At 43.1% G+C, this 25,015-nt stretch overlaps 1 protein-coding gene across 1 annotated transcript; it reads left to right on the top strand.

Moving 5' to 3' along the window:
- Positions 1-392: 392 nt before the first annotated feature.
- Positions 393-23,275, top strand: VPS4B (vacuolar protein sorting 4 homolog B). Its single transcript, XM_054381661.1, has 11 exons — positions 393-442; positions 2,821-2,932; positions 4,273-4,420; positions 5,665-5,732; positions 9,547-9,666; positions 9,858-10,014; positions 11,475-11,623; positions 11,792-11,873; positions 17,641-17,860; positions 20,399-20,536; positions 23,141-23,275. Exons 1-11 carry the CDS (start codon positions 416-418, stop codon positions 23,240-23,242), a joined length of 1,323 nt encoding a protein of 440 aa, XP_054237636.1. The 5' UTR covers positions 393-415; the 3' UTR covers positions 23,243-23,275.
- The last annotated feature ends 1,740 nt before the right edge of the window (positions 23,276-25,015 follow it).

Here is a 25,015-nt window from a genome sequence, read left to right as displayed (position 1 = left end):
GGCGGGATGAGTACCGGTTAGGGGGCGGGATGGACACCGGAATGGACACCGGGCAGGGAGCGGGAGGCAGACGGCAGAATGGACACCGGGCAGGGGGCGGGATGCAGAGTGCAGGATGGGCACCGGGCAGGGGGCGGGATGAGTACCGGTTAGGAGGCGGGATGGGCACCGGAATGGACACCGGGCAGGGGGCGGGACGAGACGAGCACGGCGCAGGGCGCATGGTGCTGACCTGAGACGAGACGCATGGGGCGGTGCCCGGAAGCGGGTTGGTTGGTGTTAGGGGTGCGGAAGTGACTGCTCGAGGCTTGGATTTCGGTTCTGTGGGCGGCAGGCTAAAGGGGAGCTCTGTCGCCGGCAGCTGTGGGCTTAGGCCCTCTCCTTGAGTCTGCTTCCCGTCCTCCACTGCTCTTCTATGGCGGGCAATACCGACAACCTGCAGGTAGAGTGGCGCTGACCCTTCCCGGGGCGGGGGAGGGGGTGGGGTCGGCAGGCGGCGGCGGCCGGGTGGCAGCGGACAGGGCAGAATGGAGCTGGGGGTGCTTCCGCCGCCCGGCTGTCCTCAAGTGTCCCGGGTGGGCCAGGGCAACAGGGAGCGCAAATACCTCCTGCTTGCGGGACCAGCGGCAGGGACACAGGCTGCCTCTGGAGGCAGGCGCTTCCGGAAGGGGCTGTGGAAAGGAGACAGCTTGGGGCTCGGAAGTAGCTGGCCGCAGGTCAATCCCCTCATCGACACTGGCCTCTGCTGGCGGCGGGAACTGAGGCCCTGAGGAGGGGACGGGGACCCGCCGGGCCGGCGGTCGCACCAGCCTTGCGAGGCGTTTGAGCAGCGGGGCCTGGTGACCACTGTTGCCTCTTGTGGTCTAGTTGCGTAGTTTGTCTTGTTTGTTTGTTTGTTTTCGTAAGACTACTGACAGTAGGAAGTCTTTGCCTGCTCGTTCTTTTTTTTATTCGCGTTAAGCCTCCATTGGGGCTGTACAATCTGTTCTGCAGTTGGTTCGCAAAACAGACACAGAAATGGCCTGTGTTAAAAGTAGTCATTTTTTCTTTAGCTTTTTGAACCGTGATCGTTTTTGTAAGCTCATTACAGCCATATAATGCTTACAGAGGCAAAGCTAGAGGAGATAGCACAGGGCCTAAAATAAGGAGAACGAAAACTGTGCATGCTGAGGTTCCTTCTGAGGACAGTTTTCATCAAGCTAGCAAACCAAAGCCTGATAAATACATGTTGTGCCTCATGGATAGTCAGAGCATGTTTCCTGTGCACTAGTTCATACTGTGTCCTGCTTGATAGCAGTATCCTTCATCACAGCAACAGGCTGATGTCATGAATTACTAGAGAATCTAATGCCTTAACGAGAGCTTCTTGATGCAGTTGAAGCACTCCACATTACCATAACCATCTTGAGAATACTGACAATACTTAAGAAAATAAATTGACTGAATATGGAAAAATACATGTGGGGGTCACAAAAGTGTTGGTTAGCGTTAGTTAGTGTTAGTTAACTGCCTAACCCATTGCCTCTTTTTAAACTTAAATGAACTAGTCGTTCAAACTGACAGTTTTAATTGTTCTGAAGTGGTATAGGCATTCCAAGGAGCAAAATGTAATGAAAGGTAATAAGCATTTAAGAGCAAAGGAGTAACAGGAATGCCAACAAATCCACAGGATAGTGTATGCAATACAGTGGCTTAGATTGCAGTCAGCTTTATTTGAAATAGGATCAGCAAATAAATTAAAAATTAATCCCTAACTCACAGAATCATAGAATTGTCAGGGTTGGAAGGACCTCAAGGATCACCTGGGCCTAACCCCCCTGCCATGGGCAGGAACACCTTCCACTAGATCAGGTTACCCAGAGCCACATCGAGCCTGGCCTTAAAAACCTCCAGGGATAGGGCCTCCACCACCTCTCTGGCCAACTTGTTCAAGAGTCTCACCGCCCTCATGGTAAAGAACTTTCTAATGTCTAATCTAAATCTCCCCTTTTCTAGCTTGGATCCATTCCCCTTAGTCCTGTCACTACCCGACACCCTAAAAAGTCCCTCACCAGCTTTCTTGTTGGCCCCCTTCAAATACTGGAAGGTCACAATAAGGTGTCCTCAGAGCCTTCTCTTCACCAAACTGAACAACCCCAACTCTCTCAGTCTGTCTTCACAGGAGAGCTGCTCCAGCACTCTGATCATCCTCCAAGAACTTCTAGACCTTTTCTTGTGATTTGGTTACATTCTCTCTGGTGGGTTTTATTCTCCCCTTTCACAGGAGTGGTAAACAGAATTTCTCACTTGGATATCAAAAAACTTTCTAGGGAAGGCAATGAAATGGCCTTTGAAGACATCTCCCATCATAAGGTTGGCAGATTGATAGTGTTAGTTTTAGTGCATGCTTCCTGTATTGACTGTGCTGTTGACAGGGTTTACAGACGTCATCAGTCATAGTTCAAAGAGGCTGGGTCTGTGATTAAAAGAACCCCAAAACTTAGAATGGATTTCTAAAATTTTCTCTAATAAGTGCTAAGGAGTGGTAAGAAAAACCAGTAGTAGTTCCAACTTAGTACAAAGAATCTTGTTCTTCTCACTCAGACTTTTCTGTGTGCTTGTAAATTTCAGCAGTGTGTTAATCACCAATCATAAAACGATAGGTGGTGCTTTCTAAATGACGTATTTTTAAGACTTGCAATCAGTTGCCTTCAGCTTTTTGGGGGTAAATGTTGAAGAACAGAAAAACTGACCAGCTAAAACCAGACAGCAACAGCTTCAGATTTCCCTTTGACTGTGTAAAATACTCTCACAGCAGTTAATTATTTGCTTGCGTTACAGAAAGCAATAAGCCTTGCTAATAAGGCAGCACAAGAAGATAAAGCAGGAAACTACGAGGAAGCCTTCTGCTTGTACCAACAAGCTGTGCGGTATTTTCTCCATGTTGTTAAATGTAAGTGTAATGTATTGCATGATTAAATATAGAGTTTAGTAGTCAAAACAGAGTAATCTCCTATTTTGCCATCAGTACTATAACTTTTACTTTCATCATCAGTTAATACTTGCAGCTAATTGTAGTTTAATTAAGGTTATATATTTTGTAGCCTTATGCCTTTACTCTGTTGTGTGCTTGCTCTGGTTTCGTACGAAATCACTTGGGGTTTTGGGGTTTTTTAATTTGTGTTCTGGTTTAGAGTTTTTTAAGACAGGAAGGCAGGAGTTTACTTTCTTTCCACTGGACTTTTGTTAGCAACGTTTTAGGCTGGGTACTCCACAAGGAAATGTGACAATAATTGCGGGGATCCGTCTATTTCTCTTGTGCTGAAACCCTCGTGTTACGCAAGAAGCTTTCACTGTATCTATGGAGCAGGGGTTTTTGTGTTCCTTAACTCCTGCTGCTTGCTGTTCTGCAACCTCTCTGCTGGCGTTTTTTGCTCCTTAATGTCATAGTCTTGCTGTTCATCTTGGCCAACAAAATGTATGAAATTAATTCATATGCCATAATTTTTCTTCAGTTGCCATCTTCTCATTATTTTATGCATTTTCACATTTTTGTGTACCTTTTGTGTCATGTTCAGTCTTTATATGTAAGGAGTGTGCTTTCTTAATGTAGGTCAGCCCTAACCTAAATGGACTAGGGTTGCTCACCTGATGTAAGTGCACTTACAGATCTCCATGATTTGGGGAAAAAAAAAATATTTTCTTTATAGCCACTTAGGATAACTCGTGTTTATCGCTTTCTATCCATTTATATCTGAACAGCCACATGGACTTTATCAGAATACCACTTTCTGTGCTTTGAACAATAGTGATGTGCTAAAAAAGTGTGGCTGTTAAGCCACACCTCTTTCATGTGTTTTATGTATTTTATATTTTTAATGTGAATATCTTTTAAAATCTTTTTAATATCTTTTTTAATATTTTTTAAAACTATCTATGGAAAAAAAAAAGTTTGCTTAGCACAAGCAGCTTCTTGGTTGGCTGTTTTAGAAAACAAACCTGAAAGGCTGATAGAAAAGCTTCCAGTGCCATTGTTGTTAATCCTTTACAGTCAAATTTTAAGCCAAAGCGATGTTCTAATGTATATTTAATTTCTGGTATGTGATGACATCCTTCCTGTCACTTCTTTCCATGGTATAGTGGAACCTTGCGGTTAAGATGTTTGGTTAAGTGCTGAGTCCTGAGAGGGGTATATTGATAAGATATAAATAAGACAGAGATTTCATTTTGCTTTCTGATCGATGCACATGTGTTTTGCTCTTAAAAAAGCATTGTTTCTCTCCAAATTCTTAGATGAAGCACAGGGTGATAAAATGAAACAGAGCATTAGAACGAAATGTACAGAATACTTGGACAGAGCAGAAAAGCTGAAAGACTATCTGAAAAAAGAAAAAACTGCACCAAAACCAGTTAAAGAGTCTGGTCCTACTGATGGAAAAGGGTATGTTTTTGGAGAAGGTAAAGCAAAATACTTCCTAAACTCAGCTTATTCTAAAATTCAACTTTTTGAGGATCATTTTAACTAGTGTTTTTGAAATACTTCAGGTGACTACTGATGCTGAAATATAGTGGGCTGATAAAAGGAAAACAACATAAATTAGTACCACAGGCATTTCTGTGCTTATTTACTAAAATGTGTCAACGTCTGCATAGGAAATTTACTGAAGAAGGGAAGCTGTTTCAGGCTAACCTGTGATTATTGGATTCAATGACAGTGAGCCAAATGACCCTTAAATTTTTTCTGCATTTAAATACTAAGTAGAAAATATGTTCAGACTACTGATTACAGGGGCCCAAGTTTGATCTGCCTCATTCGTGGTAAGAGGTGCAAAGATCTGTGTAGGGTGAAATTCTGTAAGAGGGACTGAGTCACTCTAATGCCTTGCTAGTGTCTAATATGTCTGCTGCTTTGCTTTTATTAGATTTGGTGTTAACTTTGCATGTCAGAGCTGGACAAGCAGAGCTACCTGAACAAGCAGAGCCTCTTTTCCATTTGCTACTGCCTCAATGGAGACAGGAAAGAGGGATTTTTCAGGATGATACCTTCTGGTGGGATTGGCCTTTTTAGCAGTCCTGAACAGCTAGAGTTGCTCAGTTGTCTCTTGAAACTTTACCTGATTTTCAGTCTCCTTCATTGTCTCCTTCTTTCATCAGTTTTATTTTTTGAGTTGTCCTGTGTTCTGTTGGTTTATAATAGAAGAAATTGGTAATATCACAGAGGTTACATGTATTTTCATGACCTCCACTCTATTGTGCACTGTGTAGTCTCTTTTTCCTTCTTTAACTTCCAATTTTCTTTGCTCTGACAAGATGAGGACATAGTGTTTCATAGTACTAAATGGACTTGACCAAGTCTTGTTGCAATTCCAGACAGGAGACAAGTGCCAGTGTCTGCAAATAAACCATTTTAGCGTTTCCAAGTTGCTCTTGCAAACCTTCGCTTTTGTTTAAAGGCTGGCTGAGAGCCTGTAGAAGTGTGTTAAGGGGGCTCAGACACATAAGAGGAAGTTGAAATAATGAGGAGCGTGAATTAGAACATGGTGTAGAAAAACAGGAGTAGAATGAAGTAAACTTGCAGAGATCTGAAGACATCTCAAGGTTCTGCTTTTTTGTATTCTGATTTTTATCCTAAGAGAGCAATATCCTCTCATATTTCAACATTTTTTTTTCTTATTTATAAATCAGGACTGACAGTGATGGGGAAGGGGAATCAGAGGATCCTGAAAAAAAGAAGCTACAGAATCAACTTCAAGGTAATTTTGAAGCATCCTTTTCTTTAAATAGGGGTGACTTCAGTCAAGCAAATGCCTGTATTTTTGCTACCTAATGTTATGGGTCAGCTTACTATCTGGAAGTGGCTCAATTAGTATGTACTCTTCACATATAAAAGTATGGAAGTATAGACTTGTCTACTACGAAATTATACAATGTCTATGTTGAAATGCATCTTCTGTACCCTGTGCTTCATGTTAAAATGGTATCATTTATCAGGATAGCATTTTCCAAAGGGAAGAAGCTGAAAGATCTTAGGTAGCAGCTGGCTAGACTGAATCAGTATTTTTTCATTTTTAAGTGCATTAGGGTATTGCCTGGAGCCTAAGGGTAATTTGTGCAAATGCTTTGGGTAAGCACAACCATTTTCACAAAAGATCTCATGCTGAGCTTTAGGAGTTGAGAACATGGTTTCTTGTCCATTTACAGTAACGGGCAGCATTTTCTCATATGCAGTGATGATGCTTACCCAGTTGAGTAACATAATAGTTTGGGGTTTTGAACTTGGGCTGAGTACAGTCAGTAATGTAATGTGTGGCAGCTACCAGTAGTTTTGTACACAGTGTAAAGGAGGCTTTGTTTGATACTTATTACCCTTTAATGGTGATGGAACTGTTCAGAGCTTCCCTGGTAGGTGGTGCTTAATGGATCTGAAGAAACTTTGTTGTTCTTTCCCTGTTTTTCAGTGCAACAAAGATCAGGTGCATTTACCAGATCCCTCTGCCTGTGTAATTTCAGGAGTTGTTGTATCATTGTTGTGGTTTGGTTTTGCACCACACAGCAATTTGGAATTTACCCCGAGGAGTAAATTAGAATCATAGAATCAGTCAGGGTTGGAAGGGACCACAAAGATCATCTAGTTCCAACCCCCCTGCCATGGGCAGGGACACCTCACACTAGAGCAGGCTGGCCAGAGCCTCATCCAGCCTGGCCTTAAACACCTCCAGGGATGGGGCCCCAACCACCTCCCTGAACAACCCATTCCAGGCTCTCACCACTCTCATGGTGAAGAACTTCTTCCTTATGTCCAGTCTGAATCTCCCCACTTCCAACTTTATTCCATTCCCCCTCGTCCTGTCACTACCTGATATCCTAAAAGTCCCTCCCCAGCTTTTTTGTAGGCCCCCTTCAGATACTGGAAGGCCACAATACACAGAACTTGGAAGCTAAATGAAATTAGTATTTACAAATTTAGGCTAAATATAAAAGGTAATAAACATACACAGATAAATATATACAACTAGACAATGGCCTAGCTACCCCCCTGTACAGTTCCCCCTATACACCATAGCCCAGAGGGCTGTTACCAGCTAACAAATTCTCTCTCTCCCATCCATGCCCCTGTTTCTTACCATAACCCAAACAGAAACGAGCAGGCAAGGTCAGAAGTAGAGCCAGAGGGAAGAAGAAGCAAGAAAGAGAACAAACCAAGCTCTGTTTCAGATTATACAGAAATTTTGCAGACTGATGAAATGGGAGAAACGTCTCTTACGTTCTGTTCAGCCCCCTGGGGACTGTCTATCCCCCTGGACTCTCTTGAATTCTCTGGAAAAAACTTATTTACAATTAAGATATTAGTCTTAAACCTGTAACAATCATATTTGGAAACATCACCACACTTTCTCTACTTCACTGCATATTTATTTAATCCTAGGCACAGTTATAAGGGGTACTTCGCTGTATTTTAAAATTACTGAAAAATTATGAGCATTGTACTCTTATCCTGAATCTCACTATAAAGAGATTTCCTGTATTTAATTTTGTTGCCTTGTTATTCCTAGCTGAATTTGTCTTACAGATCTTTCCAAATATTTTCAAGATTTTAATTATAATAGCAACTTGGCTTGTTGTGGGAGAAGTGACCAGTAACATTCGAACTGGATTGTAGTTGTGGATCTGTTTTAAAGACCTTTTGCACTCTATTGCTTATTCTTCCAGCTATTTATTTACACCTACAAAATTGGGAAGCCTGTGATTCCAGTTCCATTTGTGTCCTGGTACATGTAATCTCTTGCAGTGCAGTGATTTCCCATGGCACATCTGGTGCAGATAACTGATACAAGGATGGAGAGAGACTGTTTACAAAGGCCTGTAGTGGTAGGATGAGAGGCAAAGGCTTCAAAGTAGAAAAGAGCAGATTTAGATTGGATGCTAGGAACAGGTTCTTTACTATGAGGGTGGTGGAACACTGGAACACGTTGCCCACGGAGGTGGTTGGGGCCTCATCTCTGGAGATATTCTAAGTGGGGCTCAACAGGGCTCTGGGCAGCCTGATCTATTTGAGGATGCCCCTGCTGACTGCAGAGGGGGTTGGACCGGATGACCTTTGGAGGTCCCTTCCAACCCAGACCATTCTGTATTTCCATTTTTGAAATCATCTCCTGTTGCTATCCAAACTGTTACCTGTTCTGCTAATTATTTTGGTGACAGAGCTCATAGCTGTTTACTGTAAGAAAAACAGAGATGTAATCAACCCAGCAAAATAATTTAATGCATTGAAAGTGGGTGGTTGAATTAATTCCAGTATATGAATTGCAAAATTAGACTGTTTGCAATCAACTTTCTCTGTAACATTTTCAGTGTCTTTAACAATATGGTATTGCTTTTGGACTCTAAATTCAAAATGGTTAACAGTTGCAACTGTCAACAGAAATTGTTCATTTTGATATGATAGAAATACAGCAAAAGAAAAAATCTCAAAGGAGACACTTAAAAAGTAAGCAAATGTTATTTGCTTTATTCATTAATCAGTAACAGTAAAGTGTCAATCCTGGAGAAGAAAAATTACTTCACAGAGTTCTGAAGGCAGAAAATGAAAGTGTCAAGAAAACAGCTGGTGAAAGCCAATTGTGAAATTATATAAAGCTTTTGTAAAGAAATAGAGCAACTAAAACTTCTAGTGTGTTTGAGTGCTTAGATAATAAGTGTTGGGTTAGTTGGCATTTGTTCATCTGAGAAAATTTCTACCTTTGGGTTTGCTATGGCTAGGATTACAAGATCTAATATTCACTTATTCCCTCAGATCCAAGTTGTCCCGTTTAAAAGCAGTCAAGAAAAAAAACATTTTTAGCATGTCACAGTAACCAATCTGAAGTATGAAGAGAAGGTTGATTTATTACAACTCAGCTCGCTAAAATGCAGCTGAACTTCTTGACTGAACAAGATGAGAATTGGTAATAAATTTTGAGAGAAGATGACTAAGAATATACTCCTGCAGCTAAACAGGCTCCATATAACCTTCCTGATGCTTTCAGCCCTAGCTCTCAAAGCTCTTTAGAGATTCATTAGATGATGTCACTTCTGCATGTCTGGAGATACCCAACAAGTTGCTTAATCTTTTGGAGAATCTTTTAAGTTCTGCACTAGTGCAGCTACGTTGCTTCCTCTGTTTGAAATGAAATTTCAAATTTCAGGGAAATGCAGTAGTGGTTTAGTGAGGAGATGGTACCTGGGTACCTCTTAGAAAAGGTACTCCTGTGTGCCTGCTAAACACACATTTGCTGGTTGATTATGGACTAATTTTGACCATTGCAGGACTTCTCCTAATTCTCAAGCATTCATGGTTTATTGTGGTAAAACAATGAAACAGACTTGTGTAGAAATAACATCTGATTAAGAGTAGTCACTGTTTTTACATCTATTTAGAAGTGCCTTGTTTTTATTCAGTATGGATGTAGGCATAGATTTCTTAATGTTTTGGTTTTGTGGTGGTGTGTGGGTTTTTTTTTTTCTGAAATGAAATTTGAGTTATGAAGAGAGGTGTGCATCACTAATTTATACAATCTTTTCTTACAGGAGCAATTGTTATGGAGCGGCCAAATGTCAAATGGAGTGATGTTGCTGGCCTTGAAGGTGCCAAAGAAGCACTTAAAGAAGCAGTGATCTTGCCCATTAAATTTCCACATCTGTTTACAGGTCAGAACAAAAGCGTGTTAGGCCAGCGTGTTGGAGACTCAAGCTGAGCTCTTAGCAGAGATTGTGATCCATCTGACAGAAGTTTCATAGGTAGACATGGAAAATCTCTGAGCAAATTAGAGGGGCTTTATGAGTAAAATGGGTTCAGTCTTTCTACAGTGTTTTAAAGTCTGCTGATTTCTCTCTCGCAGGAAAGAGAACACCCTGGAGAGGAATTCTTCTGTTTGGACCACCAGGAACAGGGAAGTCTTACTTAGCAAAAGCGGTGGCAACAGAAGCAAACAACTCCACCTTCTTCGCAGTATCTTCCTCTGACCTTGTCTCGAAGTGGCTAGGTGAAAGTGAAAAGTAAGTTGGAATCACCAGAGGTCCAGGAAGACATTGGCAAGAAGAAATTAATATGGAGCTAGATAAGTTTCTGTAAAGAAATTGCATTTGAGGGAAGGGTCGAGTATCTTAAACAAATCTAAGGTGTTTCTGTGCTTCATGCTGATGTAAAGATACCAGCACGCACTGTGTTTTGTACTGCCACTGAAGAGCTGGACCTCTCTTCAGTGCTGAAGTTACTTTCAGAAATACTTCAGAAAGGTTTTGGGAGCACCATGAAGCTCATTCCCCTTCTGAACTCAGTTGTGATTGCACACTACATCAGCTTGAAGTGTTGGGGTGCTCTGCCTTTTGGCATCTCCCCAGTGATCTGTCCCAATGACTGTGCTGTTAACACATGGCATTTCTTTGTTCCTTTGGAGGTGACTTTTCTTTATCCTTTTTCTTTATCCTGTTTCAAACAAAATCTGTAAGACATAAGAGACTTTCAAAAATAGGTTAAATGAGAGGAACATCCATGAAAGAAAGTTTCATGGTTCCCCATGCTGATTCTGTTTATTTCTGTGTGATGTGTGAAGAAGACCAGGAAGTGACATGCAAGCTTCAGTCTAGAAGTGCAGGGATATCTCTGTCTAGGTTTCCAATGGAGACTGCCTGTATTAAAAACTAATGAGTGTGTTGTACAGAAAGGACGTTTCGTATGATGATGAGAATACTTGCCAAAACCACACTTTAGTAGCTTCAGGTATGGAACAACTCAGCAACACTATTTAAAGTTGATAAGATGAGGAGGAAAGGCCATTGGATAAAGTGTTTGAAACATTGGGGTCTTTTTCCCCTCAAAGCTGGAAATCTTAAGCTGCTTTTCTTCTGTTGCAAAAGGAAAACAGAACTGACATCCAGCTTGACATTTTTCATTTGACTTCATTTGAGACTGTTGCCTGAAATTTAGTGCTGGCAATGTGAAGAATTTCCCAGTAGGTTCCTATTTATTTTCCTTTTTAACTTAGTAAAACCTGTCAATAAGACGTGTCTAGGGTTTTTTTTTGTGCTTTTTGGCAAGACAGTTTTTCTTGTCATATAAAAAATATTCAGTAAAGTTGTATAAAGTAAATGTATGTGTTATTTCTTAAAAAAAAAAATCTTTGATTAGGTTTAAAATGTTAAAATAGGGAAAGCCATGTTCTTTTGAATCTCTCTAGAGTGTATAGTCCAGGCTGTCTTGTAGAGATGCAAACTGAAAAAGGGCATTTTCTTGCAAAGCCATACCTGGACTTCTGTGAAGTATATGCTGTCTCAGCATAATGCTGAGTCTCAGAGCTTGGAACAATGTTGTATCTTTGAGTAGCTTTATGTTTATACTTTTTTTTTTCTATTTTATTTTTTTTAAGCTTTCTCTAGAGGAAGTAACTGTATCATAAATTACTTGTGTTTTTCTGGTGTAATTAGTAAAATAACCAAAACTGTCTCCTCTTTTTAAGATTAGTGAAAAACTTGTTCCAGCTTGCTAGAGAAAACAAACCTTCTATTATCTTCATTGATGAGATTGATTCCCTCTGTGGGTCAAGAAGTGAAAATGAAAGTGAGGGTGCTAGACGAATAAGAACAGAATTTCTAGTCCAGATGCAAGGTAAGTTTACTTGGTTTTCAGTGAGAGGAATTAAGACACAAACTTTAAGCATGGCTTGCATGAAAATGTTAAAAAGATCTGCAGTTCCACCCTGTTAAATTTTGATGGCATTTTAAAACAGTTTCTGTTTACTGTCTAAACAGTGAAATTATTTCTGCCCTGTTACAGGAGTTGGTACTAACAATGAAGGAATCTTGGTCTTAGGAGCAACAAACATACCCTGGGTTTTAGATTCTGCTATCAGGAGAAGGTATGGTGGCTTTTTTTGTTTTTTTTTTTTTTTTTCATGGTATGATATTTGCAATTGTGAGGGTTCAGTCTGAGGGTCCTGCTTGAAGTAGTAATCCAGTTCATGTTTGCAGACATGGCTAATGCACAACTCAATTCCATGAGATTGAGCCAAATTAATAGCTCCTTTCCTCTTTAAGAGGTAGGTTGCTGTACTGGGTTTAGCTAAGGTAGGGTTAATTTTCTCACAAGAAGCTGGGAAGGGCAACAGCCAGGATAGCCAGCTGAACCAGCCAGTGAGATATTCAATACCATACTGACTCATACCTGCTACATGAGGGGTGATTTTTATCACTCCCTTTATGTATTACTTCATTAGTATTATTGTTGTTCCTCTTGTTTCTTCAGTCTTTGTGGTGTTCTATTAAACTCTTCTAGTCTGAATGCACAGGGCAGAGTTTTGCCTTTTGCTTCCAATTTTCCTTCATATCTCACCACAGGGGGTGAGAAGCCAGTGCGTGAGCTGCTGTGTGGCACCCAGTTGCTAGCTAGATCTAAACCAGGATGGTTCTTTTTGGTGCCCAATGTGTAAACCCAAATTTTTAATATGCACATTTTGTTAGTTGAGTAACTTGTTTGCAGCGTTTGTCCATTTATTTTCATGGTTGTGTTTTGTAAATCTCTGTATTGTGTGTATTTCCTGTGGTGATGTCTCAGGGAAACGGATCAAGTCCATCATATTGCTGTATTGAATATTGTCAGCTTATGATATATGATTGTAGCATGGCCATGAGGGTAAGGAGGCATTTATTGTATGTGGCATTGTTGTCTATTAGTAAACGCACTCAATCTATGGGTGAAACAGGGGAGGACACTTTCTCAGCTTTGAAAAATTGTGAACATCCTTAGGATGTCCAAGCCAGACTTGTTCTTGTTGCTACGTCTTCTGATTGTGTCCCAATTAGGTTATATAAATACATTAGGGTTACATAAATTTTTCCCAAGAATACTACCCAGAGGTCTGCCCCAAGGCTGGACAGTTCTGAGCAGCTGGGTGTGTGTGGAACGTAGGACAGTGGTCACCTCCAGTGTTTTGGAATTTCACTCCTGAACAAGTGCAGAATCCTGATCAAATAGTAAAATACTTGGAAAAAGTATGTTGTCACCTGGCAATTCCCAAGAGAGACAAATTACTGTGATGTGCTGGGGCCTTGCCCATGCCTACTGAGCCCTTCTCAACACTACTCGGTGCCCTCAAAGGAAAGATGTGGTCACTGGACTTAAAAACAGAGCAGTGGGTGCTGCAGCTGCACCAGAGGAGCAGCCTATGCTAGTATTAGTCATCCCTATACAGGAAAAGAAATACACAAGAAAATCACTTTATTTCATGAGGAGTGACAATGAACCAGGGCCATCACAAGAACAGGAGGAAGAGCCAGAGTTAATCACTTGATCCCTATCCTTGAGTGAGCTGTGAGATACGTGAAAATTTCAGCTGCCATCCAGGTGAGTCTCAGTGCTGGGATAATAGCTTGGAATTTAGAGGGCAGGGAAGCCAAGCAAATGAGTTCCCTCTCTGGAGAAGAGGACATTAACAAGGTGACTGGAAAAGAGACAAGCCCTAAGCCTCTGAAGGTATCTCTTTCAGGCATGAAGGAAAGTTGCCCCTTCAAGGAATGTGTTGCCTGTCAGCTAAACAGGTGGGACCACCATAGAGAGAGGTGTCCAGTACCTGAGGGAATTAGCTGTACTGCAGGTGATTTATAATGATCAGATTGCAGATCCAGTCACCTGCAGATCCAGTCACCTACAGATCCTGAGGAAGTCCAATGTGCACCACCCATGTGGCAGAAGTTTCTATGAAGTGCATCACTGTCATGTGCCAACTCACTGGCAGTAGTGTCCTGGAAGGATGACTAAAGGACAGTGGGGCCTTGAGCAGTGTCAAGCTTTTGAAAAAATAATGATAATCATATGATGTTAAAGGAGATTGTGCATGCAGTAGCCTCCAGACCAGTCCAGGCAGGACAAGATGTTTAAAATGTACTTTGCACCATAGCCAGGAAGAATGGTCATACCTGGCAGAAAGCAGCTGGGGACACCAAGGCCAGCCCCTAGGATTTTGGAGTTGGGGATACAAAGGATCTGAGGCCAACTACACTCCAGCTGAAGAAGAGATACTGGCAGTGTATGGAGCTGCTCAAGCTGTCCTGGAAGTAGTTGGTACTGAAGCAGAGTTCCCCCTGGCACCCTGACTGCTAGTGCTGGCCTGGATGCTCAAAGAGAGGGTTTCCTCTACACACCAGACAGCTGGTGCCATGTGGAGTTAAATGGGTTTCAGTGATTACAGAACAGGCTCCAGTAGGGAGTGCTAGCCACCCAGGAATCTTGGAAGTGATTACAAACTAGTCAGAGGGCAAATACTTGGTGATGTTGCCAGAGGAGGAGTAGGTAACACATGCTGAAAAAGCCCCACCATGTAACAGACTGCCAGATAATGAGAAGTGATGTGCCCTGTTCACGGATGGGTCCTGTCACATTGTGGGAAAATACCAAAGGTGGAAGGCTGCTGTGTGGAGTCCAGGCCGCAGGCAGCACGAAGCAGAGCCGTGCCACAGGGCTTGTGTGCAGGCAGTGAGTGGAGAGGCCAAGCAGAGCTGTGCCACAGGGCTTGTGTGCAGGCAGTGAGTGGAGAGGCCAAGCAGAGCTGTGCCACAGGGCTTGTGTGCAGGCAGGGAGTGGAGAGGCCAAGCAGAGCTGTGCCACAGGGCTTGTGTGCAGGCAGGGAGTGGAGAGGCCAAGCAGAGCTGTGCCACAGGGCTTGTGTGCAGGCAGGGAGTGGAGAGGCCAAGCAGAGCTGTGCCACAGGGCTTGTGTGCAGGCAGGGAGTGGAGAGGCCAAGCAGAGCTGTGCCACAGGGCTTGTGTGCAGGCAGGGAGTGGAGAGGCCAAGCAGAGCTGTGCCACAGGGCTTGTGTACAGGCAGGGAGTGGAGAGGCCAAGCAGAGCTGTGCCACAGGGCTTGTGTGCAGGCAGGGAGTGGAGAGGCCAAGCAGAGCTGTGCCACAGGGCTTGTGTACAGGCAGTGAGTGGAGAGGCCAAGCAGAGCTGTGCCACAGGGCTTGTGTGCAGGCAGGGAGTGGAGAGGCCAAGCAGAGCTGTGCCACAGGGCTTGTGTGCAGGCTGCAGGCAGTGAGTGGAGAGGCCAAGCAGAGCTGTGCCACAGGGCTTGTGTGCAGGCAGTGAGTGGAGAGGCCAAGCAGAGCTGTGCCACAGGGCTTGTGTGCAGGCAGGGAGTGGAGAGGCCAAGCAGAGCTGTGCCACAGGGCTTGTGTGCAGGCAGGGAGTGGAGAGGCCAAGCAGAGCTGTGCCACAGGGCTTGTGTGCAGGCAGGGAGTGGAGAGGCCAAGCAGAGCTGTGCCACAGGGCTTTTGTGCAGGCAGTGAGTGGAGAGGCCAAGCAGAGCTGTGCCACAGGGCTTGTGTGCAGGCAGTGAGTGGAGAGGCCAAGCAGAGCTGTGCCACAGGGCTTGTGTGCAGGCAGGGAGTGGAGAGGCCAAGCAGAGCTGTGCCACAGGGCTTGTGTGCAGGCAGGGAGTGGAGAGGCCAAGCAGAGCTGTGCCACAGGGCTTGTGTGCAGGCAGGGAGTGGAGAGGCCAAGCAGAGCTGTGCCACAGGGCTTGTGTGCAGGCAGGGAGTGGAGAGGCCAAGCAGAGCTGTGCCACAGGGCTTGTGTGCAGGCAGGGAGTGGAGAGGCCAAGCAGAGCTGTGCCACAGGGCTTGTCTGCAGGCTGCAGGCAGGGAGTGGAGAGGCCAAGCAGAGCTGTGCCACAGGGCTTGTGTGCAGGCTGCAGGCAGGGAGTGGAGAGGCCAAGCAGAGCTGTGCCACAGGGCTTGTGTGCAGGCTGCAGGCAGTGAGTGGAGAGGCCAAGCAGAGCTGTGCCACAGGGCTTGTCTGCAGGCTGCAGGCAGTGAGTGGAGAGGCCAAGCAGAGCTGTGCCACAGGGCTTGTCTGCAGGCTGCAGGCAGGGAGTGGAGAGGCCAAGCAGAGCTGTGCCACAGGGCTTGTCTGCAGGCTGCAGGCAGTGAGTGGAGAGGCCAAGCAGAGCTGTGCCACAGGGCTTGTGTGCAGGCTGCAGGCAGGGAGTGGAGAGGCCAAGCAGAGCTGTGCCACAGGGCTTGTGTGCAGGCAGGGAGTGGAGAGGCCAAGCAGAGCTGTGCCACAGGGCTTGTCTGCAGGCTGCAGGCAGTGAGTGGAGAGGCCAAGCAGAGCTGTGCCACAGGGCTTGTCTGCAGGCTGCAGGCAGTGAGTGGAGAGGCCAAGCAGAGCTGTGCCACAGGGCTTGTCTGCAGGCTGCAGGCAGTGAGTGGAGAGGCCAAGCAGAGCTGTGCCACAGGGCTTGTGTGCAGGCTGCAGGCAGGGAGTGGAGAGGCCAAGCAGAGCTGTGCCACAGGGCTTGTGTGCAGGCAGGGAGTGGAGAGGCCAAGCAGAGCTGTGCCACAGGGCTTGTGTGCAGGCAGGGAGTGGAGAGGCCAAGCAGAGCTGTGCCACAGGGCTTGTGTGCAGGCAGGGAGTGGAGAGGCCAAGCAGAGCTGTGCCACAGGGCTTGTGTGCAGGCAGGTGAGTGGAGAGGCCAAGCAGAGCTGTGCCACAGGGCTTGTGTGCAGGCTGCAGGCAGTGAGTGGAGAGGCCAAGCAGAGCTGTGCCACAGGGCTTGTCTGCAGGCAGTGGGTGGAGAGGCCAAGCAGAGCTGTGCCACAGGGCTTGTCTGCAGGCAGTGGGTGGAGAGGCCAAGCAGAGCTGTGCCACAGGGCTTGTGTGCAGGCAGTGAGTGGAGAGGCCAAGCAGAGCTGTGCCACAGGGCTTGTCTGCAGGCTGCAGGCAGTGAGTGGAGAGGCCAAGCAGAGCTGTGCCACAGGGCTTGTCTGCAGGCTGCAGGCAGTGAGTGGAGAGGCCAAGCAGAGCTGTGCCACAGGGCTTGTCTGCAGGCTGCAGGCAGTGAGTGGAGAGGCCTAGCAGAGCTCTGCCATGCAGTGGAGTGGAGGGTCCACGAGGCTTCCTCTCTTGCCCCCTGCTGCCCCCACTTCCCCGGAAAGCCCCCCAGTTGTTTTCTTCACACCCCCTGCCGCAGGGGCAGGCCGAGGGCACCATCCGCAAAGTACTGTGTGCAGCCCTGCCCCTTAGTGGTGCTGTTTGAGCCAACGAAAACACTCAGGGTCTCACACTGTCCTGGGTCGTGAAAAGCAGATCTTACAGTCCCATGGCACCCCAGAGGGACAAGAGGACTCGCTCTTGGAACAGCCTCATAGACACCTGGGCCAAAGAGAGTGGCATTGAGTGGGTGTATAATACCCCTTACCATGCACCAAGTTCTGGGAAGATTGCTACAAGGGACTGCTGAAAACTGCCCTGGAAGCTGTTACATTCTGGGTGTTAGGTTACTGTATTATTATGTATGAGAATAGGCTGTTGAGTATTTGCCTGAGGGGTTTTCTGCTGTTTTATTTGTTGGTGGGGTTTTGGTTGGGGTTTGGTTGATTTGGTTTTTGGTGGTGGGTTGGTTTGTTTGTTTGTGTTTTTTGTTGTTTGTGTGTGGCTTTTTTTGGTGGTGGTTTTGCTTGGGTTTTGTTTGGTTTGGATTTTGTGGTTTTTTAATAGGTTTATAATACTGAAACTGCTTCTTTCTAGTATTGTTAGGAACCAACAATATACTTACTTGCCTAAGCTTATTTCCACTGTGCACCTTGCATGAGCGGAACACTTTGTTTTTTGTTTTGTTTTTTAAATCAGGTTTGAGAAGCGTATTTATATTCCTTTACCTGATGAACATGCCAGGGCTGCAATGTTCAAACTTCACCTTGGGTCAACTCCCAATCTCCTAGAGGAAGCAGATTATCGAGAGCTTGGAAAGAGAACTGATGGCTATTCTGGTGCAGATATAAGCATCGTTGTGCGGGATGCGTTGATGCAGCCTGTTAGGAAAGTGCAATCAGCCACTCACTTTAAAAAAGTAAGTAGGAATCAGAAAATCTTTGGAGATTTTTCATCTCTGGGAGCTATCTTAATTTGAAAATTTTTTACAAGTAAACTGAATTTGGTGTTGAGTAATAACTGCTTATGAAAGTCCTTTTTATCAGCTGGGGAGAACTTTGGTATTTCCTTCCTTTTTTTTTTTTTTTTTTTTTTTCCCCCCTTCCCTTTTCTTTCCCCCTAGTGCTGCCAGAAGTCTGATGGAACTAGTTTCTGGGTATTCAAGCTGTTTAAATCAAGTTCTGGTGACTCTTCATGTAAAAAGCAGTCAGTTTGAAGTTAGACTTAAATGGGAATGTTCCAGAGGTGCTTTTTTTCTCAATCAGGTTATGTAGTTCATCACGATTTTCTAGCATTTTTAAATAGACTTATCCCTTATCCATGCGGGAACAGATGGATTATAATTAGGCACACTAGGTTTATTTTGGCATATTTTTCAACAGAAAAATAAAGGTTATTTTCAAGTTCTGGTAAAAATGAAGCAATGTTACTTGTGACAGTAGAAAAAATGGAAGATAACTGAAGAAAGTGTGTTTCATTGGTTGGGCAGCACATAGCATCCTACAGTGTACATTTACTTAGTTGCACTTTTGAAAGAGACTAACAATACAGTTTTGTTTAGCTTATCTTGCAGTTACTTCTACATACTGACCTAAAAAATGTTTCTTCTGAATGTTTGTGACTCAGAAACTGGCAAAGAACCAACTGGAGTTCTTTAGAACCAATGTAAATCCATTAGATCACACAATCGCAGAATACATCTGGTTGGAAGAGACCTTCAAGATCATCATTTGACCCAGCACTGAAGGGTCATCACCAAACCATCTCCCTAAGCACCAGGGCCACACACTGCTTAGACACCTCCAGGGATGGTGACTCCACTGCTGCCCTGGCAAGACCATTCCAATGTTTGACAACCCTTTCAGTGAAGAAATATTACATCTACCTTTTTTTTTTTTTTTTTTTTTTTTTTTTTACCAGTAATTCAGGCTGGCATAAAAGCATTAAAGGCCCTAAACTGAACAACTACAGTTATTTTGAACTGAATATAGATTCTGGGTTTTTTTTCCATGTAGTTTCTTCAAATGAGCACATTCAGCTTAAGAGTCAAAGAGAAAGGAGTGCTTGAAACCAATATGGTCCAGAATATGAGAGGACCAAGTAAGTTTCCAAAGTGCATTGAAGAAACTTTGGTTAACACTATAGTTATTGTAATAAACCTGCAGCCTGTCTTTTTTTTTTTTTAAAAAAAAAACCACAAGTCCCCAAAAATAAAATAAAGAAAAAGGGTATTGGAGGAGCTTTTGTAATAAGCAACTATTTTTAAATATCAAGAATTTTTCTAGATGCTTCCTTAAGCAGCGATGCCTGAAGTATTTATCCATTGATGACCTTTAGTGACAGTGACATTTTTGGCTAAAGGGCTGTTACCTTTTAGCTTTTCTGTTCAAATCTGGAATAATCTGAGGCATGTCTCAGACTACCACAGAGCAAGAAAATAACCTCAGTTGTCTTGTCACAGTTAGCAAAGCAACCCAAAAGGAATTCTGATCTCTTACCTTCTTTAGTCCACCAAAAAGAAAGGAAAAAAAAAACCCACAACTGAAGTACTGTGAGGGCTCTGACATAAGCCAATTCCACTTGCACTGTACCTGAACTAGATATGATCTCCTGTTTTTATAAGCAAAATCTTAGCTTTATTGTTTGCATCACAACAGACAACTTGCCTCATCTGATCAGTGCTTTGCCTCAATTATTACTAATCCATTATAAACCATTCCTTGCTCTATGTGACAATAGAGTTGTTAGAGTGAATTTTGAAAAGAGCAACCTGTGCTCTTTAGATGCAGTTTAGAACAGCAAATCCAATTCTCTGCTATGAAAAATAGCAAGTTTATGTGTTGTGTAATAGCTTTGGATGTGTGATGCCTCAGGTAAAGACAAAGGGAAATAAAACGGTGGTCCCAGGTAACATGCTGCAGAAAGAGAACTGACACCTGGGGGGGCTTGCTCGGGTCTGTCCCTGTGCCTGGAAAAAACATGATGGATACTGTTCTCCCACTAGATGGCCCTGTGTTCAATCGAGTGCTGCTGAGGTGACGTCAGAAACGGTGCTCAGGACTAGAGTGCAGTATGTACAAGTTTGAAAAAAACATCTCTGGCTTCCTAACTCCAGAGTAGTTTTTAGAAAGCTGTTAACCAGCGATGAATGAACCCCCAAAGTGACCAGAGACTAGATATCCTGGCATGGTAGTTTTCCACAGAAGTCCTGAACCTCAGGGGGAAGCGACTCCTTGATTTGACTCAATAGGAATTTCAGTATCTGGCTACAGCTGTATGTTTTGAAAATGGGTGATGCCAGTACATGTATGCAGTTTGTCTTTCACAGGACACATCTTCCCAATGGCTGGGATATCCACACAAAGTCAAGGAATCTTTTTGCTCTAAAGATGCTCTTCAGCTTCTGGGTTTTGTCTTTAAAGTAACTCCTATAAACTGAGTGTTTTCTTATTTTTAGGTAAAAGGACCATCAGTATCTGATCCAAATACAATGGTCGATTTGTTCACCCCTTGCTCTCCAGGTGATTCTGGAGCCATAGAAATGACATGGATGGATGTCCCAGGTGATCAGCTACAGGAGCCTCAAGTTTCCATGGTATGTGTTCTTTTGTACCATTTCCTTCTTGCTTTGCAGAACACTGAAAAGGCTTTAAGGTAAAGTGGGGTTTTTTTTCAAATGGTTTTATAAGGCAGTTGGTCAAGTTGTTTGTTTTCAGAAATACAGGACTTACCAGATAACATTTGAATTCCCAGTATACAGCACTACAACATGGCTTGCTTGTGAAAAAGACACTTCTCCATCCCTGATAAGCATTTCTTATTGTTCTTATTGGCTGGCATGTAGCTGCTGTCCTTTCATCCACAAGCGGCATCTGGCTCTTGTATTTGTTTTTCAGTCATTTAAAACCTCCAGGATCTCTATCTCATGATATACTTCCCATCATATTGATACTGATACTGGGAAATGGAAATTATATTCAGTATAAATTGGGTAGTGATGTGCTGTAGGTAAATATTGCCCATGAAATGGAGCCCATGATCTCTAAGGTCCCTTCCAACCTAAGTCATTCTGTGACTGACTTACATGCAAAATGTAAAAAAAAATCAGGGGTGTAATGGTAGTTTTGGATTAATTTCATCATAGATAATACAGCTCTATCAGCTGTTTTCTTTGTGCATGTTAAAATATTTCTTCTGGTCTAGGGAATAAAAAATGCCTTTTTAAGACCAATTGAAATTGTAGTTCTGCTAAAAAAAAAAAAACAAAACCCTAGGTACTCATCTTGTGGTTTTCCTCAAGAGTGAGATTCTGAATTTTAAGTACAATGTTTGAGGGAAGGACTTGATAAGAGATCTCTGCTGCTGACATTTTGTGTGTAAGAAAGTCCTGTAATGAATGAAAGAAATCAGTGCGTTTCATGGGGACACAAGCCTTTAAAACAGTAGGCACTGCCTTGTAAATATAACCACCACTATGTTGCAGAAAAGAATTTTCTGCGTGTGTTTGCATACTCAAGAAGCACAAAAGGATGTATGCAGCTGCAGGACCTGCCCTAAAACTTCTGCCTGAATAGTCCAGGGTGTTCCCTGGAATTAAACATAAAAACTCCTTCTGTGCTCCTAATGGTACTTGGGGTCTGATGCACTGAAGTTGCATAGCCAGGTGTTTCAGTGTCCAAAACCAGTTCTTCTCCTTAAATAGATTAGGCTTTAATTCTTTCTAAGCAGGGTCTTTCTAGTCTTATGAGACAAATCTAAAAGTCTACAAAATCATAATGTTAACTTTTGGTATTACCTTTTTTTTATTTATAGCAATGTGAGGTGGTAGGCATCTACTTTTTCCAGTGCCTTTGACAAGGACTTGTTTAGTTCTCTTGCCCCGTTTTATTCATAGGGTATTTTAACTGCTGCTTCCAACTTCACAGACCTGTGATTTTTCTGAACTACATTTTCTAGTATCTAAATGGCTATCTAGGAAATGGACTGGAGAGAGAGAAAATACTGCTCATGAGCAGTAAAACTTTGCTAGAGATTCATCATAAACTATTATTCTAAATTGTTGGAATATAAAGAATAAATGAGCCCCTCTGATTATTTTCCACTTCAAACTGCTGTAGTTAAAGATTTGGTGAAAACAGTGACAACAAAAAGGAAAATCAATTCTTTTCAGTAAAAAGAGATGAAGAGAACTTGAATAGATGAGTACTTTAAATCTAAACTAGAGGTTGTGATTATGAATCATAGGGTCCATAGAATGTAATGGGTTAGAAAGGACCTCTAAAGCTCATCTAGTCCAACCCCCATGTAGTAAGCAGGGACATCCCCAACTAGATCAGGTTGCTCAGAGCTCCATCAAGCCTGACCTTGAATGTCTTTGGGGATGGGGCTCCCACCACCTCCCTGGGCAATCTGTTTCAGTGTTCCACCACCCTCATAGTAAAGAACTTCTTCCTAGTGTCCAATGTAAATCCACCCTTCTCTAGTTTAAAACCATTGACCCTTGTCCTAGTGCTACATGCTTTTGTAAATAATTCCTCCCCAGCTTTTGTGTAGGCCCCCTTCAGGTACTGGAAGGCTGCGATGAGGTCACCCCAGAGCCCTTTCTCCAGGCTGAACAACCCCAACTCTGCCTGTCTTCGTAGGAGAGGTTCTCCAGCCCTCTGATCATTTTTGTGGCCTTCCTCTGGACCCAATCCATCAGATCCATGTCTTTCTGGTGTTGGGGGCCCCAGAGCTGGACACAGTACTCCAGGTGAGGTCTCACCAGTGCAGAAGAGCAGAATCACCTCTCTCCATATGCTGGCTATGCTTCTCTTGATGCAGCCCAGGATGCAATTTGCCTTCTGGGCTGCAAGTGCACATTGTTGGCTCATGTCCAGCTTCTCATCCACCAGTATCCCCAAGTCCTTTTTCCACAGGGCTGATCTCTACCACATCATCCCCCAGCCTGTACTGATAATGAGGATTGTTCTTACCCAGGTACAGGAGCTGGCATTTGGCCTTGTTGAATCTCATGAGGTTCACCTGGGCCCACTTCTCCAGCTTCTCTTCTGGGCAGAGATCTTTAAGGCTTAAAGTCTTTAAGGCTCCCCTATGGTCATCTTATTTGAACAGGCTTTTTAAGTGTGGCAACAATGTTGTTAGTGGTGACACTGTATTTGGTTCTGCAAACACCTAACTCTGTTTGTTTTCCTGACAGGGCGATATGCTCAGGTCGCTAGCTAGCACAAAACCAACCGTTAACGAACAGGACCTGGAGAAGTTAAAGAAGTTTACAGAAGACTTTGGGCAGGAAGGTTAAAGTGAAGATCAATGTGGAACATAAGAACATTTTCTTTTTTTTTTTTTCTTTCTGAAGTATTCTTGTGTCTTTATTGATGGTACTTCAAACAAATACCAATAAAGTCACTCCTCTCTTTGCAGAAGGAATAGAGGATACCTTTGCAAAGACTTTCAAGCCTTTTGTAATGTACTGTTTTGCTCAGATGTCTATTAAATGTCTTTTATTGAAAAATAAGATGAAAACACAATTTTAGGGTGAGACAAAGTGATGTCATAATGTCTACTATAGTCCAATTTTAGGTATTTTCCTAGACCTGGATAAAAGTGAGTTTTAAAAGCCAAATAGGCTCAAAACCCCCTTTTTTGTTGGGTGTTTTCAGTATCAGTCAATCGGCCTACGAATAAATTGCTCTCATTTCATGTAGAAAAATACAACAAAATACGCTAATGCAAGTGTGGTTTGCTCTTAAAGTAAGAAAGAAAACACTGTGAGCATAAGACTACATGGGCCAGTACTTTGTGGTACTTTAAATACTGATGGTACTATTATTTGGCTTTTTCCACTGTGCTGTGTTAAATTTTTGCTTTAAACAGCAAGCTTTTTAACTCTTTTCTGGATAGTATACGCTGCAACTATGCAGTTTAGCAAAAGTTTGTTAAATGCAAGTATCTCAGAATGTTTTGCTGCCTGTTGAGGTTGGGGGTCTTTTTTGGGGGGTGTGTTTTTTGTTGGGTTTTGTTTTGTTTTTTCTGGTTGATTTTTTTCCCCCAATCTGGATTTACCTCCTGCAGGAGTTTGACTAAAGTTAGAGAAGATCATTAGTAATAACCTCTAAGATTCCACATGTCAGGGCTGGCAAAGTACAGATAATCTTCAGAGAATGTATGGGGAGGTATTTTGGGAAATAGCATATTTTCACATGCGAGGAGACTTTCACAGATGTTTTAAATACAGACTTTCCAGTGGCAAATTAACTCAGAAGCCCACTGATAACTATTGCATATAGGTTACATCAATTTAGTGCTTAAACTTCAAGAGAAGGCTGGGACTTTAGCATAGAAGTAGCACTTCCAGTGATCTTTTTCTGAAGAACTAAGAATTGACATGTGCCTGAATGTTAACTTACAACACTAAGCACTGAGGTTTGTGCCTTGTAAGTTTGCACTGGCTGTACATATGAAAAATCATCAGGATACCTAGAATACTCCTGTGTTCCATTGTTATTGTTCAACTCTGTCCTGCATATGCTTTGTTTAACTTGCATTTAAAAAAATTGCACATTTTTGTGTGTGTATATGTACATATACAAATAGATGATCATCTCCTGACGGGCTTTGGTTTCCTTTATGTACATATTTTGTGTACTTTATAAATCATGGGACAGGGGAAATTTGCTGTATTTAAATGAAGTAAAATGTTGCAGTACAACATCAGCTATGTTCTTTGAGTATTTCTTCCATGTTATATTCACGTATTTGCTGCTTGGTTTTATTTTTAGACTTTGGTTTCTATGTTTTGAACAGCTAAGCAAACTACTTTAAAATTTCTTTGATCTGCAAGGTGCTGAGCTTTCGTTTACTGTTGTGACTCTTTCTAAAATGATTCAGATACAGCTTTACCTTTGTCTTGCTTTGGAAGATGTAAATGTCAATCAGTGAACTGTAAATCTTTTTGTGGACCTTTGGGGTGTGGCAGGGGGATAATAAGAATTCAAGTGTAGGTGCAGACAGCTGTGGCTAGTAAACTTAATCCTTGTTGCAACAGGATTGCTTTTTCATAGCTGCCTCTTGT

This window comes from Indicator indicator, chromosome 6 (genome assembly GCF_027791375.1).
Source record: "Indicator indicator isolate 239-I01 chromosome 6, UM_Iind_1.1, whole genome shotgun sequence".
Lineage (NCBI taxonomy): Eukaryota > Metazoa > Chordata > Aves > Piciformes > Indicatoridae > Indicator > Indicator indicator.
Note: the sequence above shows the minus strand (reverse complement) of the source record. Positions and strands in the feature narration are given on the sequence as shown.

Excerpts from the sequence above, each read along its gene's own strand:
- VPS4B (XM_054381661.1), top strand. The coding sequence starts at position 416 with ATGGCGGGCAATACCGACAACCTGCAG. Across the intron at positions 17,861-20,398 it reads CAGCCACTCACTTTAAAAAA|GTAAAAGGACCATCAGTATC; the intron begins GTAAGTAGGAAT and ends TCTTATTTTTAG. Across the intron at positions 20,537-23,140 it reads AGGAGCCTCAAGTTTCCATG|GGCGATATGCTCAGGTCGCT; the intron begins GTATGTGTTCTT and ends TTTTCCTGACAG.